Source organism: Electrophorus electricus, chromosome 13, assembly GCF_013358815.1.
Source record: "Electrophorus electricus isolate fEleEle1 chromosome 13, fEleEle1.pri, whole genome shotgun sequence".
Lineage (NCBI taxonomy): Eukaryota > Metazoa > Chordata > Actinopteri > Gymnotiformes > Gymnotidae > Electrophorus > Electrophorus electricus.
In genome coordinates this window covers 21,797,843-21,816,109 of record NC_049547.1, presented here as the reverse complement: position 1 = coordinate 21,816,109, position 18,267 = coordinate 21,797,843, and the positions used below count along the sequence as shown (strand labels likewise).

At 46.4% G+C, this 18,267-nt stretch overlaps 1 protein-coding gene across 2 annotated transcripts; it reads right to left on the bottom strand.

The window, feature by feature from the left end:
- Positions 1-168: 168 nt before the first annotated feature.
- On the bottom strand, positions 169-17,413 carry pabpc4 (poly(A) binding protein, cytoplasmic 4 (inducible form)). Of its 2 annotated transcripts, none has more exons than XM_035532780.1 (14): positions 16,751-17,413; positions 10,375-10,568; positions 9,588-9,703; positions 7,956-8,095; positions 6,961-7,055; positions 4,940-5,077; positions 4,730-4,825; positions 3,580-3,849; positions 3,000-3,213; positions 2,586-2,716; positions 1,601-1,691; positions 1,187-1,317; positions 776-898; positions 169-558 (listed from the first exon to the last, which is right to left on the bottom strand). In XM_035532780.1, the coding sequence occupies exons 1-13, from the start codon at positions 16,944-16,946 to the stop codon at positions 800-802; spliced, it is 1,911 nt and encodes a 636-aa protein (XP_035388673.1). In that variant the 5' UTR covers positions 16,947-17,413; the 3' UTR covers positions 169-558; positions 776-799. The 2 variants fall into 2 exon arrangements, with proteins under 2 accessions (XP_035388673.1, XP_035388675.1); XM_035532782.1 differs by having other exon boundaries at positions 3,015-3,213.
- Positions 17,414-18,267: the final 854 nt, after the last annotated feature.

Here is an 18,267-nt window from a genome sequence, read left to right as displayed (position 1 = left end):
AGCAATTGAGGGTTAAACGTCTTGCTCAGGAGCCCAACAGTGGCAACCTTGCAATTACTAGTCAAGTATCTTAACTATTAAGCTACCACTGCCTTAAAAAGTAGAAAAAGAGTTGTCCTTGGAAATTCAGTTACGGTCGACAGAAACAGAGCAACACAGGACACACAATACTTTTTAAATAGTCATCCCTTTATTTAGACGGCCACACCACTCAGGGTTGTGAAGGTGGGAGAGAACCCCAAACAAACCAGCAAACACACGACTCTCAACCAAAGCAAAAGAACCAAGCTGGATGGCCTCGTACAAAAAGGACCGTCTCGGCCACGTTCCAGAGAGTTTTCCCTCAAAGAAAAGCGCCACCATTTAAATACATTTTTAAATAGGCTATCAGTATTTATTTAAAAATGATTACAGAGTTAAAAATATAAGCCCTGCAACAAAACTTTAATGTTCAAGTAGGTTTTTAAATTATATTTTTACTCTTTTTTGATGTTTTCTGTTTTTTAGGTTGGTTGCACTAGACAGTGAAGTGTTCTCCTCACAAGCCTTCACTTCAGCCTACGAAAACCCACACAAACAAGAAAAAGGAGTTATAACTTAAATATAGAAATTATAACAAGACATTTTATTTAAAGCACCTACATACAGTATTTCAAAGGCTGTTCGAGTTGTCTTGGAAAACTTCACCTCTAACATTATAATAAATTATTGATATGTATGAGTATGTAGGTGGTATTTATCTGATCAGTCGTGTGTCCAGCGGAAAGTCCGTTACCCTTTGGCGAGCGAGCGTCACTCGTCATGACGTAGCAGCCGCGGTGGCAGAATTGACTCCTACTTTCTGGGTGGCGTCTTTCTTCGCCTGGTGAGCCTGGAGAACAGCTACAGCCTCCTCCACCTACACACCCACCCACACCCACCCATACATACATACACACACACACACACACACACACACACACACACACACACACAATTATATATATATATATATATATATATATATATATATATATATATATATATATATATATATATATATATATATATATATATATATATATATATACACACACACATATATATATATATACACACACACACACACACACACACACACACACACACACATATATATATATAGTGTTGTTTTGACACTGGCAAGAGGGAACATTAGCAGCCTGACCTTGGAGCGCAGGGACTCATGGGATTCCAGCATGTGCAGGAGTTCAGAGTTATCGATCTCAAGCAACATTCCGGTGATCTTTCCTGCTAGGCTCGGGTGCATGGCCTGGATCAGAGGGAAGAGACGCTCGCCTAGGAGAGACGGAGCGGAGGAGGGAGGGAGAGAGAGATGAGAGAGAGACAGAGAACGGAACGAGGAAGAGGACATGAAGAGAGGAGGAGGGACGATGATGGAGTGAGGAAGCAAAAAAGGCCAGAAGAGAACGTTAGGAGAGATGGTCATTAATGGAGCATTTTATTTCTGTCTGGTCAAACTTATGCTGCACAAACTAAGAATACCGAAAGGCAGAATTACAAACTGTCGCTCTGAGGCACGCGGATACGCTGTAGATGCACTGAAGGCCCCAAGACTCACCCAGCATCTGCTTCTGCTCCTGGGGCGGGGCAGCGGCCAACATGGAGGCTGTCAGGGGCTCCTGACCTTGCACATGCACGGCAGGCTGCGTCTGGGCAAGAACAAGCACAGCAGCACAAACCTGGTCACAGAGCATGACAATGTACTGACAGAGCATCACAGGGAATTACAGAGCATGACAGTGTACTGACAGACCATCACAGGGAATCACAGAGCATGACAGTGTACTGACAGAGCATCACAGGGAATTACAGAGCATGACAGTGTACTGACAGACCATCACAGGGAATCACAGAGCATGACAGTGTACTGACAGAGCATCACAGGGAATTACAGAGCATTCAGGGTGGTCTCTCTTTAAATCAGTTCTCATAGCATCCACACAGCATCACAGAGAACTGACAGAGCATCACAGAGCTCCCTGTTTAAATGCTTCTCCCAGTGAACCTGCAGGCACTTCAAACAGACCCACTACATTAGAGCAGTGGTGTATTTCTCAGGCATTCCATGAAATCCATGTGCATCTTCTATTGTGGGGAAAAAGTTCGATAAACTTCAAATGGTAATCAAACATGACTGAGCAGGACATGAATTCTGCAGATGTCTTTCGCAAGATAAAAGGCAAAAAATCTCCAGGAACGTCAGAGTTAAAAACAGATTATGGATTTGCGTCTGCGTCTTGTGCATTGTAGTGATGATTGAGTGTTCCGGCCGTGTGCAGGTGGCACTGGACCTGTGGTAGAGCGTTTGGGCCGTGTGCCCGGCAGTACCGTACCTGTGGTAGAGCGTTTGGGCCGTGTGCCCGGCAGTACCGTACCTGTGGTAGAGCGTTTGGGCCGTGTGCCCGGCAGTACCGTACCTGTGGTAGAGCGTTTGGGCCGTGTGCCCGGCAGTACCGTACCTGTGGTAGGGCGTTTGGGCCATGTGCCCGGCAGTACCGTACCTGTGGTAGGGCGTTTGGGCCGTGTGCCCGGCAGTACCGTACCTGTGGTAGGGCCATGGGTTGCACCAGCTGAGGCTGGCTGCTTCGCACAGAGGTGGCATACTTGTAAGGCGGCATGGTACGGGGCGTGGTCACGCCCATCCCAGGGCGGCCACCGAGCTGACCCGTACCAGCTACAGACAAACAGAACACAAGAGAGACAGAGGCAATGTTAGGAGTGGGCACTTTTCTGGGCATCTGCCTCAGCCAAGCACACAGAACCGTTCTGCTTGGATATCCGTGATTGGCCGAGAAACATGTCATCAGTGGAAGGGTTGGTGGTGTATTATACTCTGTAGTGGGAGGTGCAGTAGCAGACTGCATCAGTGAACCGCTAATTCACTAATGCTAACTGAGCCACGCAGGCCTCTGTTGGTGGTTAGCCGTGTTAGCACGTGCTCGGCAGGGTTCGCTCACCCCCTCTCTGGGCACCTGTTGGTATTCCGCGAGGTCCTTGCGTGGAGCTGCCGGGACCAACGTGGCGGATGTTGGTGCGTGGGCTGGGCTGACGCATGGAGGGGGGCATGCCCTGGAAGCCACCCTGCGCTCTGCCTCCCTGCTGCTGCCAACGCAGGTTTGGCCGCATCTGCGCCAGCTGGCTGGGCGCGTAGTACGTGGTTCTGTTCTGAGCCTGTGGCACCGGTGCACATGGTCACACAGGTCGACATTGGCACAGATCACCATCTCTTGTGCTACCGCAAAGTGCCCTCGAAGAACAACTTTTTAAAAGTTTCAATTTAAATGTGAAAAATCTGAAAATCAGAGCTCGTTATTTCAACCGGCGCAGATATTAGACAGTTTAGTCTGTGGTATGTTTAAGGTAAAGGTCAGGTTAAGGTAAAGCAAATGATCGCCTTTGCAGAAACTCTACTGACAGCATACCACCTGGAGAGGTGTATACCTCCCCCGAGCTGTAACGCGGCTGTGAGGAACCACAGCCGCCTGTCAGGCTATGACATTGGCATAAGCCGGCACGAGCCAGGGCCCTGGCGCTCACCTGCGGCACGGCTGGCATGAAGTAACCGCTGGCAGGTTGGAACTGGTTGATGATGGCGTTAGCTGGCATGGCACGCATGCCAGCGATGCGCTGCATGTACTGGTTGGTGAGGTGAGCCTTGCGCTCCTCCTTGCGCTGCGCCAGGGCCACGTAGAGCGGCTTGGAGCCCACGATGCGCCCGTTCATCTCAGTCACCGCCTTGGTGGCCTCCTCCGGCGATGAGAAGCACACGAAGCCGAAGCCCTTGGAGCGACCCTCCTCGAGCATCACCTGCCACGTCAAACACGCCATTTACATTTACATCAAGTCTTGGCCGCACACTTTACAGCTCTACTGCTCTGCGGAGGGTTTACGTCAGGTCTAGACTGCACACTTTACAGCTCTACTGCTGTGCGGAGGGTTTACTTCAGGTCTAGACTGCACACTTTACAGCTCCACTGCTCTGCGGAGGGTTTACTTCAGGTCTAGACTGCACACTTTACAGCTCCACTGCTCTGCGGAGGGTTTACGTCAGGTCTAGACTGCACACTTTACAGCTCTACTGCTGTGCGGAATGTTTACTTCAGGTCTAGACTGCACACTTTACAGCTCCACTGCTCTGCGGAGGGTTTACGTCAGGTCTAGACTGCACACTTTACAGCTCTACTGCTGTGCGGAGGGTTTATGTCAGGTATAGACTGGACACTTTACAGCTCTACTGCTCTGCGGAGGGTTTACGTCAGGTCTAGACTGCACACTTTACAGCTCTACTGCTGTGCGGAGGGTTTACGTCAGGTCTAGACTGCACACTTTACAGCTCTACTGCTGTGCGGAGGGTTTACGTCAGGTCTAGACTGCACACTTTACAGCTCCACTGCTCTGCGGAGGGTTTACGTCAGGTCTAGACTGCACACTTTACAGCTCTACTGCTCTGCGGAGGGTTTACGTCAGATAAACCAGGGATTATGTCTCACGCCCACACCCACACCCACTCATGTCCACGCCCACACTCAAGCTCATGTCCACGCCCACTCATGTCCACGCCCACACCCAGCCTCATTCCCCTTGCTTCTCTGATGGGCTGATAGCTGTTGTTTATGGTTCATTTATGTTTAAGTTGTTTATGTAAAGCAATAAAACACTGGCCTTTAATATTTGACCTTTAACCCACCTTTGCACTGGTGATGGAGCCAAACGGAGAGAATTCCTTACGCAGTTTCTCATCATCAATGGTGTCATCCAGATTCTTAATGTACAAGTTCACACCCTGCAGAAACACATCAGCAAGTTCAGCACGGACACACGAGTGCGTTTACGCAAACACACGCGCCACAAAGCCAGACGATGGCAGGCGATTGCGGGCGAAGGCGCGTGAGGTTACCTGGTACCTGCTGATTCTCTCCTGCTTCAGCTGCTCAAACTTCCGCTTGAGTTCCGCCTGCCGCTCCATCTTCTTCTGAGCGCGTCCAACGAACACGGCCTTGCCATTCATCTCTGTGCCATTCATCTCCTCCACCGCCTGCAAGAGCACATTGGCGCAGCTTAGGTTGGAGGATGGAGGACCATCCTTTCTTTCATCAGCCCATCCATCCATCCATCCATCCATCCATCCATCTATCCATCCATCTATCCATCCATCTATCCATCCATCCATCCATACATGCAAACACGTATCCAAATATCCTTCCTTAGTTTCAGTCGTTTTACCTTATAGCCAGCATTAGTGGTCGACCGATACATCAGCCAGCCAATAAATCGGCATCGGCCTGCGCTCACGAGGCCCACGAGGACAAAGTGCCTACAGGCACAACCCCGTCAGTTTAGCTGCTGTGGCACCTCTTTGTGCCTTTTGCCGCTCTACAGGCAGATGTCAGTAGGTGATGTGAAATAGTGCGTGCCAATGCTGGCTGTAACGTTTCCTGAGAGAAAACGGTAAAACCCGAAAATCTTTCAAAGCTTAATATATTTAATTGGTCGTTCTTAATAACATATTCAATGTTTACTGTCTGTGTAATTAGATTGATTTGGTGACAAAATGTGAATAATGTTATTTGGGAATTGAAATGTTAGCAAGCTTTTAACCAGTTAAACTACAGGGCTCAAAAAACTGTTAATTCTCGTCTCATCTCAACAATCTGCTGTCATAAGCAATCGATTTGAGTTATACGATACCCAACGTTAGCTACAGTAGGATTAGCATTAGCATTAGCTAATGGGAGAATTAAACATAATGGCTTACGTTAACAGGACTCTGAAATCTAGCATTCTAGCTATCATACAGTGTGTGTGTGTGTGTATGTGTGTGTATGTCTTGCTCTGCGTGTACACCAGCTTGGAATACTTATCTTAACTATACTCTGCTCTCTCTCTCTCTTTTGTCTGCTCTCTCTCTCTCTCTCTCCTCTGCTCTCTCTCTCTTTTGTCTGCTCTCTCTCTCTCTCCTCTGCTCTCTCTCTCTCTCTCTCCTCTGCTCTCTCTCTCTCTCTTTTGTCTGCTCTCTCTCTCTTTTGTCTGCTCTCTCTCTTTTGTCTGCTCTCTCTCTCTCTTTTGTCTGCTCTCTCTCTCTCTTTTGTCTGCTCTCTCTCTCTCCTCTGCTCTCCCTCTCTCTTTTGTCTGCTCTCTCTCTCTCCTCTGCTCTCCCTCTCTCTTTTGTCTGCTCTCTCTCTCTCCTCTGCTCTCCCTCTCTCTTTTGTCTGCTCTCTCTCTCCTCTGCTCTCCCTCTCTCTTTTGTCTGCTCTCTCTCTCCTCTGCTCTCCCTCTCTCTTTTGTCTGCTCTCTCTCTCTCTCCTCTGCCTCTCTCTTTTGTCTGCTCTCTCTCTCTCCTCTGCTCTCTCTCTCTCTCTCTCTCTCTCCTCTGCTCTCTCTCTCCTCTGCTCTCTCTCTCTCTCTCTCTCCTCTGCTCTCTCTCTCTTTTGTCTGCTCTCTCTCTCTCCCTCCCTCACTCTCTCTCCTCTGCTCTCTCTCTCTCTCTCCTCTGCTCTCTCTCTCGCTCCTCTGCTCTCTCTCTGCTCTCTCTCTCTCTCTCTCTCTCCTCTGCCTCTCTCTTTTGTCTGCTCTCTCTCTCTCCTCTGCTCTCTCTCTCTCCTCTGCTCTCTCTCTCTCTCTCCTCTGCTCTCTCTCTCTTTTGTCTGCTCTCTCTCTCTCCCTCCCTCACTCTCTCTCCTCTGCTCTCTCTCTCTCTCCTCTGCTCTCTCTCTCTCTCTCTCTGCCTCTCTCTCTGCCTCTCTCTCTCTCTCTCTTCCCCCCTGTCTCTCTCTCTCTCTCTCTCTCTCTCTCTCTGCTCTCTCTCTCTCTCTCTGCTCTCTCTCTCTCTCTGCTCTCTCTCTCTCTCTCCTCTGCTCTCCCTCTCTTTTGTCTGGATGTTCTCTCTCTCTACATGGAGGCTGACGGTGATCATGACACCTTGTTTGCATCCTCGTGCTTCTCGTAGCTGACGAAGCCGAACCCTCTGGACTTCCCCGCAGGGTCTGTCATGACCTTTACGCTCAGAGTTTTACCTGCAGGTGATGATGAGGATGGCGTTCAGCTTCAGGTATGGAACAACAGATCAGTTACACTGAAGTCATGCACATTTAAAAATATACTCTTATGTTCTGAACAACAATGTTCTGAAAATGTTCTGAAATTTCTGGGTTTTCTAATATTTGTCTGCTGTCATGAAACCCAAAAATGTTTTTGTTTTTTTTCTAACTCTCAAGAATACAAAATCTGTGGAGTGCCCAAATAGTCCAGGAAGTTCTTGGACTCTAATAACAGTTAATCTACACAGTTGAGTAATAATTGGTGCCTCTCTCTCTCTCTCTCTATATATATATATATCTATACCCCCACCCCTGTCCACTGTTATATACTTAAAAGCCCCACCGATGTCTCTGATCTCTAACACTTTATGGTTGATGCTATTAATATCAGCATATGTATATACCTGGTCATTACTCTGGTTTCTGAAGTAAACTGCAAAATCGAGTCTGGCTTAAATGAATTTCAAGTTAAAAAACATAGGCCACGCCCAACTGTACCGTATTTATCAAAGAACTGACTCAGGCCACGCCCAGCTGTACCGAATTTATCAAAGAACTGACTCAGGCCACGCCCAACTGTACCGTATTTATCAAAGAACTGACTCAGGCCACGCCCAACTGTACCGTATTTATCAAAGAACTGACTCAGGCCACGCCCAACTGTACCGTATTTATCAAAGAACTGACTCAGGCCACGCCCAGCTGTACCGTATTTATCAAAGAACTGACTCAGGCCACGCCCAACTGTACCGTATTTATCAAAGAACTGACTCAGGCCACGCCCAGCTGTACCGTATTTATCAAAGAACTGACTCAGGCCACACCCAACTGTACCGTATTTATCAAAGAACTGACTCAGGCCACGCCCAGCTGTACCGTATTTATCAAAGATCTCTTTCAGTCTGTCATCATCCATGTCCTCTCCAAAGTTCTTGATGTAGACGTTGGTGAATTCTTTGGCTTTGGCACCCAGCTCTGCCTCTCTCTCCTTCCGGGACTTGAACCTCCCCACAAACCTACATACAGTACAGAGACGCCACTGATGTTAGAAAGCCTCATGTGAAAGTGTCTCACGTAAAAGTGTCTCACGCACAGCTCTGGCTGGCTTCTGTCCTAGTAAGAGGAGTGTGTCCAGACGGGAGTGATCTGAGAGTGTGTGGCGACGGCAGTGATGCACACACACACACACACACACACACACACACACACACACACACACACACACACACACACAGGGGGCATTGAAATGTGAATGTGACATTGGGAAAAAACGTATGACTAATGACTGTAAATCTGAGCATTATCAGATCTGTAAATATGATCATTATTAGATCTGTATATCTGAACATTATCAGGTCTATAAATATGAGTGTTATCAGATCTATAAATATGAGCGTTATTAGATCTATAAATATGAGCATTATTAGATCTATAAATATTAACATTATCAGATCTGTATATCTGAGTATTAGATCTATAAATATGAGCATTATTAGATCTGTAAATATGACCATTATCAGATCTGTGAATATGAGCATTATCAGATCTGTAAATATGAGCATTATCAGATCTGTAAATATGAGCATTATCAGATCTGTAACTATGAGCATTATCAGATCTATAAATATTATCAGATCTGTATATCTGAGTATTGGATCTATAAATATGAGAATTATCAGATCTGTAAATATGACCATTATCAGACCTGTAAATATGAGCATTATTAGATCTGTAAATATGAGCATTATCAGATCTGTGAATATGAGCATTAATCAGATCTGTGAATATGAGCATTAATCAGATCTGTGAATATGAAAAGAAGGTCTTCACCATTGTCCTACTATTATAATCACAGAATGGAAATGTAGAGCCTCTTGTTGAGCTATTAGCAAAATCTATTTTTTTTAAAATAATTGAGCAGTTAGTTCAGCTCACAGCTAACTGTTGATGGCCGCCGTGATCAGAACTGTGTGGAACTAAAGGCATGAAGTGGCTTTCGAGGAACACGGACTGGGCGCAGCTGACCAGACAGGCCGACCTAATCTGAACTGGAACTAAGTACTGGAACTAAGTACTGGAACATTTTATTTCTGGAGAAAGAGGTGAAATAATGAATAATAAGTTCCCCCGTTTCCCAAACTTTTCTGTGGAGTAATGTGGAACTCCACATATAAAGGGATAAGTTCTGTTCCACGATTTTCCGTCACAGAAGGATCGGGGTCACTGCTACTGACACCGGCTACAGGTTTAACAAGCAGAACGGACAGTGCGGACACTGTCTGCTATGTTACGTGCTGGGTGTGTTCATTGTCTGCTCCATTTAGACAACCTTGTGTCCTATGACTGCTTGCGGGACAGAGAGGTTAGTTCAGGAGCCCTTGGCTCTGTGGTGTTTTCTCTCTTACCACCGCGTTTGGCGTAAACGGCAAACGCGCGGCGGTAAAAAAACAACCCATCCGGCGCTAAACCACGCGGCTCGCTTCTCCGCCGTTCTGTCTAGACACTCACACCTTGCGATCATTCAGGAGCATCCCATTCATCTTCTCGATGGCACGGTCCGCGGCATCCTGCGTCTCGAAGTGGACAAACGCGTAGCCCTTCGAGCCGTTCTCATCACACACCACCTGTGTAGGGAGGACCAATCAGCTTCAGATATTGGCAGTGACGTCATCGACTCCGAAATGCAGCAGAAGCTGCAGTCAGTCACACATCACTGATGGCCTTTCTCTCCTCACCTCCGGAACACCATTACCACGATAATCAAACACAAAGATCAATCATTTAATCTGAAGGCATTCCTTCTTAACTCTAACGCAGCCATGCTCAAGTCCAGTCCTGGAGATCTACCCCTCCCCCACAGATCTGAGCTGAACTGTAATGCCTGGCTCTAATATTACAAACGTTACTGGAGGTCTTGAATAACTCGACTGTGTGTAAGATTAGTTCTGGAAGGAAATGCCAAATGGTGGAAGGTTCTCCAGGCCTGAACCACATCCCTGCTCACAGTATAAATTATAATCGTCAGTCAGCCGTGTTTCCCAATTCCGGAAACCCCTTTATTCCCTTTAAGCTCCAGTGCACCTGATGGTTCTCATCAGGGAATTCTAGGACCTCAGTGTTTTAAAGGGCTGCTTTTAGCTACTGGTCACGCACTCCAAAGATCCTGGACCAGAATCAGGAAACACTGCTACTGAGGGATGTAATCCAGTGGCAGCCTAAAACCTCCTAGTACATTTTCCTCTTTTTATGTGGACACACTCCCAAGTGTCCATGCGGTCTGAGGGTCCGCCCCTACCTTGCAGGACAGGATGTTTCCGAAGGCGGAGAAGGTGTCGTAGAGGGCCTTGTTGTCAATGGACTTGTCCAGGTTCTTGATGAAGACGTTCCCGACCCCAGACTTGCGGAGCGACGGATCCCTCTGGGACCACATTATCCTGATGGGTTTTCCCTTCACCACGTCGAAGTTCATGGTGTCCAGGGCCCTCTCGGCTGGAAACCAAAAAACAGGCAATCATATTTCTCTTCCTCACCTCTTCCACAATCACTCCTCTTGCTCAGGTCACCTCGACCCATGTTCAATTTGTCTTTTTCATTCATTGTGGTTTATCAGATTGAACATACAAGTGAAAAAGCAAAGAAGCCATCAGGGAACTGAGGCAACTACAGCAAGGGCGAGACGCCAAACTACAGCAAGGGCGAGACGCCAAACTACAGCAAGGACGATACGCCAAACTATTTTCTAAAACAAAAATAGCAACATTCTTTAAAACTGAAGAGAACACTACAACACCAAATCTGACGTGTCTTCTCTGACGGTGCTGCTTGCTCTGTGAAGTACACTGAGTTTGAGGTGTGTAGCATGAGCAGGCACATCATGCAGTCTCAGGTGCTTATGTTACGGTATGACGTGAACTACAGCTCATGCTATGGTATGACAAACTACAGCTCATGTTATGGTATGACGTGAACTACAGCTCATGCTATGGTATGAAACTACAGCTCATGTTATGGCATGACGAACTACAGTTCATGTTATGGTATGAGATTGAATTACAGTTGTGTCTGTATTCAGTGCGGTTTCACTTTTCACTCTGAATGGGAGCTCTGATTGTAGAGCAGTGGCACAGGACCAGACTCAAGCTCTTGATCGTTGACCTCAGTAATGACTTTAGAGATGCATGCAGGATGGCTAACAAAGCTAACAAAGCTCTCTATACCTGCTGTGCTGCTCCTGTAGAGGAGGGCAACTGCACCATACTGCATGTACTGACACACACACACACACACACACACACACACACACACACACACACACACACACACACACACACAGGCCCGCTACCTTTTGTTCCCATCACTCCTCTAGTGGAAACGTGCACACGCACACACACCCTCTGTTTAAAGCACAAGGCAGCAGTTTGGAGTGTGATTGTGTTTAACATAGGGGTCAGACAGACGAGGAGCAGAGGTCACGGGGACTGCAATATTCCCAGTTCTCACCCCACCGACTACAGGCACTCTCTGCACCAAACCAGTAACACACAGTCTGGGACTGTTGCTGGAAAAGTGCCTCAACCAATCCCAAACTTCCACGTCCACTTCTGGACTGAATTCAATCCAAGAAAACACCAGTACATTTTTTTCTTTTTACTGAATCCAGTCCACATGCCAAAATACAATCTGATCTGAACTTTGGAAAAACAAAACTTGAGTGTAATAGAGGCAGACTCGTGTCCAGCTGGGGCCGTTTCATTAGTTTGAGACTTGCACTAGTTTAACCATGAGTCAGGCAAGGCTGGGAGCTCATCACATCTATATATAGCCATGCAGGGTCCTGCGAGCTGACACCACCAGATCCCTACCCATCGATGGAGCACAGGGCGGACTCGCGAGGACAGCGCTACGGTTGACAACTGCTTACACGCACGGCCAGTGCACGCCAAGATCAAGACACATGGCAGTCTTGGACCTGTTACTGGATGATAGTCTCACTGATTTAGATTTATTGAGGAGAGCGAAGGGGGAGAGCTACTCTGGAGACCCATTGTGCCTCTAAATTTAAGCAAAGTATGAAGACTATATAAAGAATTAAGAGATAATCAGTTTCACTTCACTTTTATTAAGCAGTCTGTGTTCACAAGCTCAAGCATGATTCCCTCTAATGCCCCCACCCCTTCAAACGTGACACACCTTTGGGTTGCTAAGCTGTTTCTCACGCACGTAAAAAACATGCTGACATTCTGAGTCTTCAGTCGGGGTCGAGGAGTTTGAGGAGCTCTGACCTTTTGACCTCTGTACTGTGAATAGGATGTGTGTGAAGTGAAAAGCTAAGCGCAAAGAGCCAGGTGTTGCCCATGGTGCCGTAGCGTGTCGAACGCATGCAGCATGTCGAACGCATGTAGCGTGTTGAACGCATGTACAGTGTTGAATGGACGTACTGTGTTTAATGCATGCGTGTTGAATGAATGTAGCATGTTGAATGTATATACCGTTTTGAATGTATGTAGCGTGTTGAAAGCATGTACAGTGTTGAATGAACGTACCGTGTTGAATGCATGTGCCGTGTTGAATGCATGCACTGTGTTGAATTTATGCAGCGTGTTGAATTTATGTAGCGTGTTGAATTTATGTAGCGTGTTGAATTTATGTAGCGTGTTGAATTTATGTAGCGTGTTTAATGGACGTACCGTGTTTAATGCATGCAGCATGCTGAATGTCTGTTTATACCGGACGCATTAGTGACATTGTGGAATGTTATGTAATTTCATATGCCACTGTGCTAAAACCAATCAACTGCACTGTATCATATGGCATTAAGGCCTCATGCACAGGAGTGTTGTCCTCAGTTACCTCACTAGGGTCTAAACCAGGTTCCTAGAAAGCTGCTTTAGGACAATGTCTGTTGTTCAATGCACAGTCTAAATCCATTTTAATTAAAACCGATTTGAATCGATTCTAAGTTATCCCACAAACACAAAGTGCCTGCAATTAGTGATCAATGCCTAGCTATGACTACTCACAATATTTACCTTTTAGGCCTGCATGTCCATTGTCCTTTGCTTATTAAAAATGCTAATTAACCATGCTAATTAACCATAATAATTATCCCCAGGGCTAATTAGCAGTGGTGATTAACCCGTTCCTATAGATCAATATCTACCCGAGACCTCGATTAACTGCCTCGACTGTGTAAGAAGAGGTCTGGAATTTGTCATTGGGTCACTAAGCACTTAAAACATTTATTTTACTGTCGTGTTGTCCACTCTAGCCAAGGCTTCAGAGTACTCTGAACACTGACTTATCTATTATACTCACTTCAGAGCACTTTCAGCAAGTTGCTCTGGGCAAGGGCGTCTGCCAGAGGCCATAAATGCAAGTGTGAATTCTGCAGGGTAGTAGTTCTCCAGGCTTGGAAACAGCTATGCAAAAGACAGCTATGCAAAAGAGGCTCTCTTCCTAGAGCTGGGGTCTTCTGTTCGTGACTTCAAATCCACAACACCATCCTGGATTTGGTCAACAATATAAGATAATATACGTCATAGGACACAGGTACACAGATCCCACCAAAGGAACACCAGGCACTGCAGTTCAGTCTACGTAAGAGTCTGGTATGACGTTTACAAAATCCAGGACTGGAAAACAGAGTTGAGGTCCAGAGTTGAAAACCACCATGCTGCAGCTCAACTGAACCTGTTCCCTTCTTTATATAATCTGACAAAATATGCTCATTTATTACTAGATCACAATTCAAGCAATTCATCCTTATGATCACTGGGCTCTGTCCACATGTCTAAGAGGTATTTGAGTGCCATAAAATAATGATTTTATATGTTTTTAATTAAAAAGATGCAGCAAATAATAAATATCTGATTTGTAAGTGAAACTTTTTGGATGTTTTGTTCTGTGGTGCAGAATACAGATTATTTGAGTCTTCATAGTGGGCAAGAAATTGGGTCATGATATTTTAGTGTGTTTGTATTTGTGACAAGCAGACTGCAGACATTAGTGGTACTCATTATGTCTTTATGGAGACAACAAAAAAAACAATGAACGCTTATCCACTGTTATTTGTCCAGGTCATGATGAAAAAAACGGACTTTAGCTTGAACTACAAGACCATTGGACTGTTGGCCTTGGAGATGGATCTCAGAGGAGAAAAAAACTCGAAACTTACACTCTGGGTGGCAAGTTACATGGCATAATAAATAAATAATAATAAATTAATAAGAAAGCACAAATTTACAGACTGGACATTATTTTTCAAATATCACTCATTTTGAGTTTTCATTTACTGGAGACAGTCGAACTCTGTCAGGATCAATAAAGTGTTCTTATCTTAACTGGGACGAACACCCACCTCCACTGCATGTAATCAGCCCATCACAACAGTTCAGAGAACTGGAACGTTTCAGATATGTTTCCCAGCAAATTAAAAGTTCATTAATCAATTTCCCACCCTATCTTACTAATTCAAATAAAGTGTGTGTGTGTGTGTGTGTGTGTGTGTATATATATATATATATATATATATATATATATTAGAAGTTGTATAAGCATGTATTTATCACCTGAGAAACTGTTCCGGAACAATCTTGAACAGAGAGAATCAGATCTCCTGTCAGTCACTTTATGAGACACTCCTCACATCTCCATTATTCTAGCCCCCATCTCTGTCTGTCTGGCTACGAAAGCGTGGCAGAATCCAACCGGCACCCTGCATCAACAGGCGTCCCCCAAAAAACCCCACACTGTGCTAAAAAACCCCCCTCATGTCAAGAATCGTCCTCACACAAGAGTCGACGCTGGACGTGCTTTTCCAAAACGGAGAAAATTACTGCATGCACAGGGAATGAAAGTTAGGCACAGAATCCTGGAGAGGAATGTAAACAGTCTGTATAATACGTTGAACTGTTTCAGACTTCAGCTACACCATTCAAGAGAGTCGAGATCAATCTTTATCCCTCAGAAAGTTAAGTAACGTAGTGCTCTGGCTGAACCTCCTTCAGAGAAATACAGCCATTTAACTGATGCTCGTCAACTGTGTCAAACTTCCTTTAGCTAACGATGCTAGCTAGCCAACACAGGCAGTGACCGATCAACTCACTGGAGCTCATTACAAAGAAATACTGAAAATGTATAGCTAGCATAACGCCACATTTATATCCTATATTTAAATAACGATGTATTATTAATAAAGTCTATTTAATTGCTCGAAAGTGAAGTCATGAGAACCGTGACTGAGCTCCGCGCCCCCTCGCAGATCTTAGAGGCGTGGCTTTGCATTCATGGGCGGGAACGGAAGTTGTGCCAGCATGGCGTTCACAAAGGTAACCGCCAGAGGCGGCGTTTCTAGCTAACGCACCTTTAATCAGGACTAACGCACTTTTAATCAGTCAGAGTCAAAAACAAGGCCCGTCCTATTGCACCTGCCCCCACCACAGAAGCGGCGCTTGGTCAGTCAGACTGTGTCCACTCAGTCTCAGTGACACCCTACCAGGTTCAAATGTCAGCGTGGAGCTCACGTCTCTGTGCCAGCTGTCGCAAAAGGCAGAAAAGCTTTAAACTCACTTGGTGGCTCTTTAAATAGCTCGATAGGGTCACGCCAGGTTGTGAAATGTGGCCCGATATCGAATCCTTCAAACAGGACTAAAACATTTATTTCAGATTCAAACACACACACACACACACACACATACACATATACATATATATAATGTGTGTGTGTGTGTGTATTTCAAGTATCCACACAGACTTCCAGTTTGAAGCAAACCCCCCACCTGCTCTTCAGCTCAGGCTATATGGAAGAATCGGGACACTTTAACTATGTGGGTCAAATAGCGCATGTTCAGTTTCCCATCTAATTCCTTATCATCGCGCTGTCTAAATCTGTAGTCTCAAAGCTGCCACGCAGGGCTCTTATGGGACAACGTCACCATTCGTCCCCAATTCAAATGCTAATGATCATTATTTTCATCTCTTCATTAATCGATATGGCCTTTGCTCTGGGTAGACGCTCAACGGCAACCTACTTGGTAAAGGCCGCTTAGGCACCTGTATCTAATCGTAGTTTCAACTTTACCCCTCAAATCCACACGGTCGGCCCAACATCAGTAATCATTAGTTTCCATGCACACGTTAGCAGACCCACTGGGTGTGCATTACACAGGCTCCTGCAAACGGACTTGTTTTGATGGGACACATTTCTAAAATATAGACCACGTGAAGGCTTTCCCCTTGGAGAACCAGGTTGTAACCTAGACGACAAATGTCACACCTCAGATTAGATTAACAAGACGCTTATTTACAACGCTGCATAAATAAGCCTTCCTTATATCTGCGGCCTTTGAGCAAAATCCCTCTGCGATATCACATCCACTTGGGATGAAATGCGCACAGACGCGTTACCGCGGGCGGACGCACCCTCGCACGCGTGTGGCTCCATGCAACATGCAGAAATGTCCGGCGCGAGAGTGCGAGCCCTCGCGGAGCGTCGCTGGCTCGCGCTGTAGCGCCCGCGGCCGGCCACTAGCCTAGCGCACCCATTTAAAACGTGCAGCCCGCACATGTGCACACCCCGTGCACGACAGCTCGTGATCAGCAGCCGCACGAAACAAACAGGCAAGTCACACGTTAACGGGAACCGGTGTATCCCTGCGGCTGTCAGCTCTTACCGTCCGCGGGCTGCTGGAAGTTGACATACGCATAGCCCAGCGAGCGCCGCGTGATCATGTCGCGGCAGACGCGGATGGAAAGCACCGGTCCGGCCGGGCTGAATTTCTCGTACAGCATCGCCTCCGTGATGTCGGGGTGGAGGTCGCCAACGTACAGAGAAGCCATCGGGTAACTCCCCGCGCTCGCCGTGTTCATTTGGAGATCGCCGTCGGCCGTCCGGGGGAGTCCGCGGGATTACCAGCAACGACAGCGACTGTGTCCGGCTGTGCGTAACGGCCACGGAGCAGCGGGGCGTCCTGCGAGCGGCGGAGCGGAGCGGACCTGCGCCGTACACGCGGAAACTTTTACGCGACTTGTCAGACCGAGCCGCCAGGGGAAGCGCGTGCAGCCGCAGCCTTCAAAACCCACGAGCGTCTTCACGAGAGATGTGGCCGTGCCGGACTGGTCGCGTCGCACAACACCGAGGCCTAGTGTTGTTTTTGAAGCAAAAACAAAACAAAACAAAAATAAATAAATACTTGCGATTTTAGTTCAATGTTAAAGAGGTGCTTTTTTTATTGAGGTTTTATGGATTTTGTAATTTTTATATATATTTTTTCTTTTTTAAATATACTGAAGAACTGTGAGTTCTACACTCACGGTTTGGTGGCCGGGGAAAGAGAGCGCGTGGTAAACGCACGGGCACTTTATAACAGCAGCGGAGGAAATAGCCGCTCGGGTCACACTCGGCACGAGCAAAAAAAAGAAAAAGCTGACCGTGCGTCGTAAAAGGGAGCGCACACCGCATACCGTTACAACTACCCAGCTCGACTTCCAACAGCGACATCTGGGTGTGAACGGTAGCACGGAGGGAGCACAACGACGGTCTCGGGTGCTCACGTCTTAACGGAGGAGAGAGGTGCATCCACTTCACACACCTCCACTGGTCCGCTCGATCTTATTAAGAATTAAGACTGCTTGGTGACATCCCATCAAAAACTGTATATTCAGCACCAGTCAGACAATGAACCACAGACAGACACTTTTAGGAGTTCGGGAGTTACAGGAACCGAAAATAATATTTCAGAGGTGAGAACAATTGAGGAAATTTATCTGGCTGTTATATTATAAGCAGGTCTCGCCCCTGGCCCGGACGACATCAGCTCAAGGCTACTGGGAACTGAGGGACAAGTTATATTTATATATAAAAGTTTGCAAGGTAGGGAGCATCATCATAAAAAACCATGAAAACTGAACTGTCAAATATTACAACCATGTAACATCATAAACAAACTCTGGATTACAAAAATAAACCATAAGTCACTTAAAAACCAATTTAAGAACACAAGGAATAAAAACATTCATATCTTTTGGATCTGTTCACGGACACTGCACATCCACGGTTGATGCCTGTTAATGAGCGTCTATAATCGGATAATTAAAAAGGTTAGAAAACACCTCTCATGGAGAGAGGCAGTCATTTCCATCATCCTAAACAGGGACAAGAACGTGATCTGAGACCTAGAAGTGTAGTGAA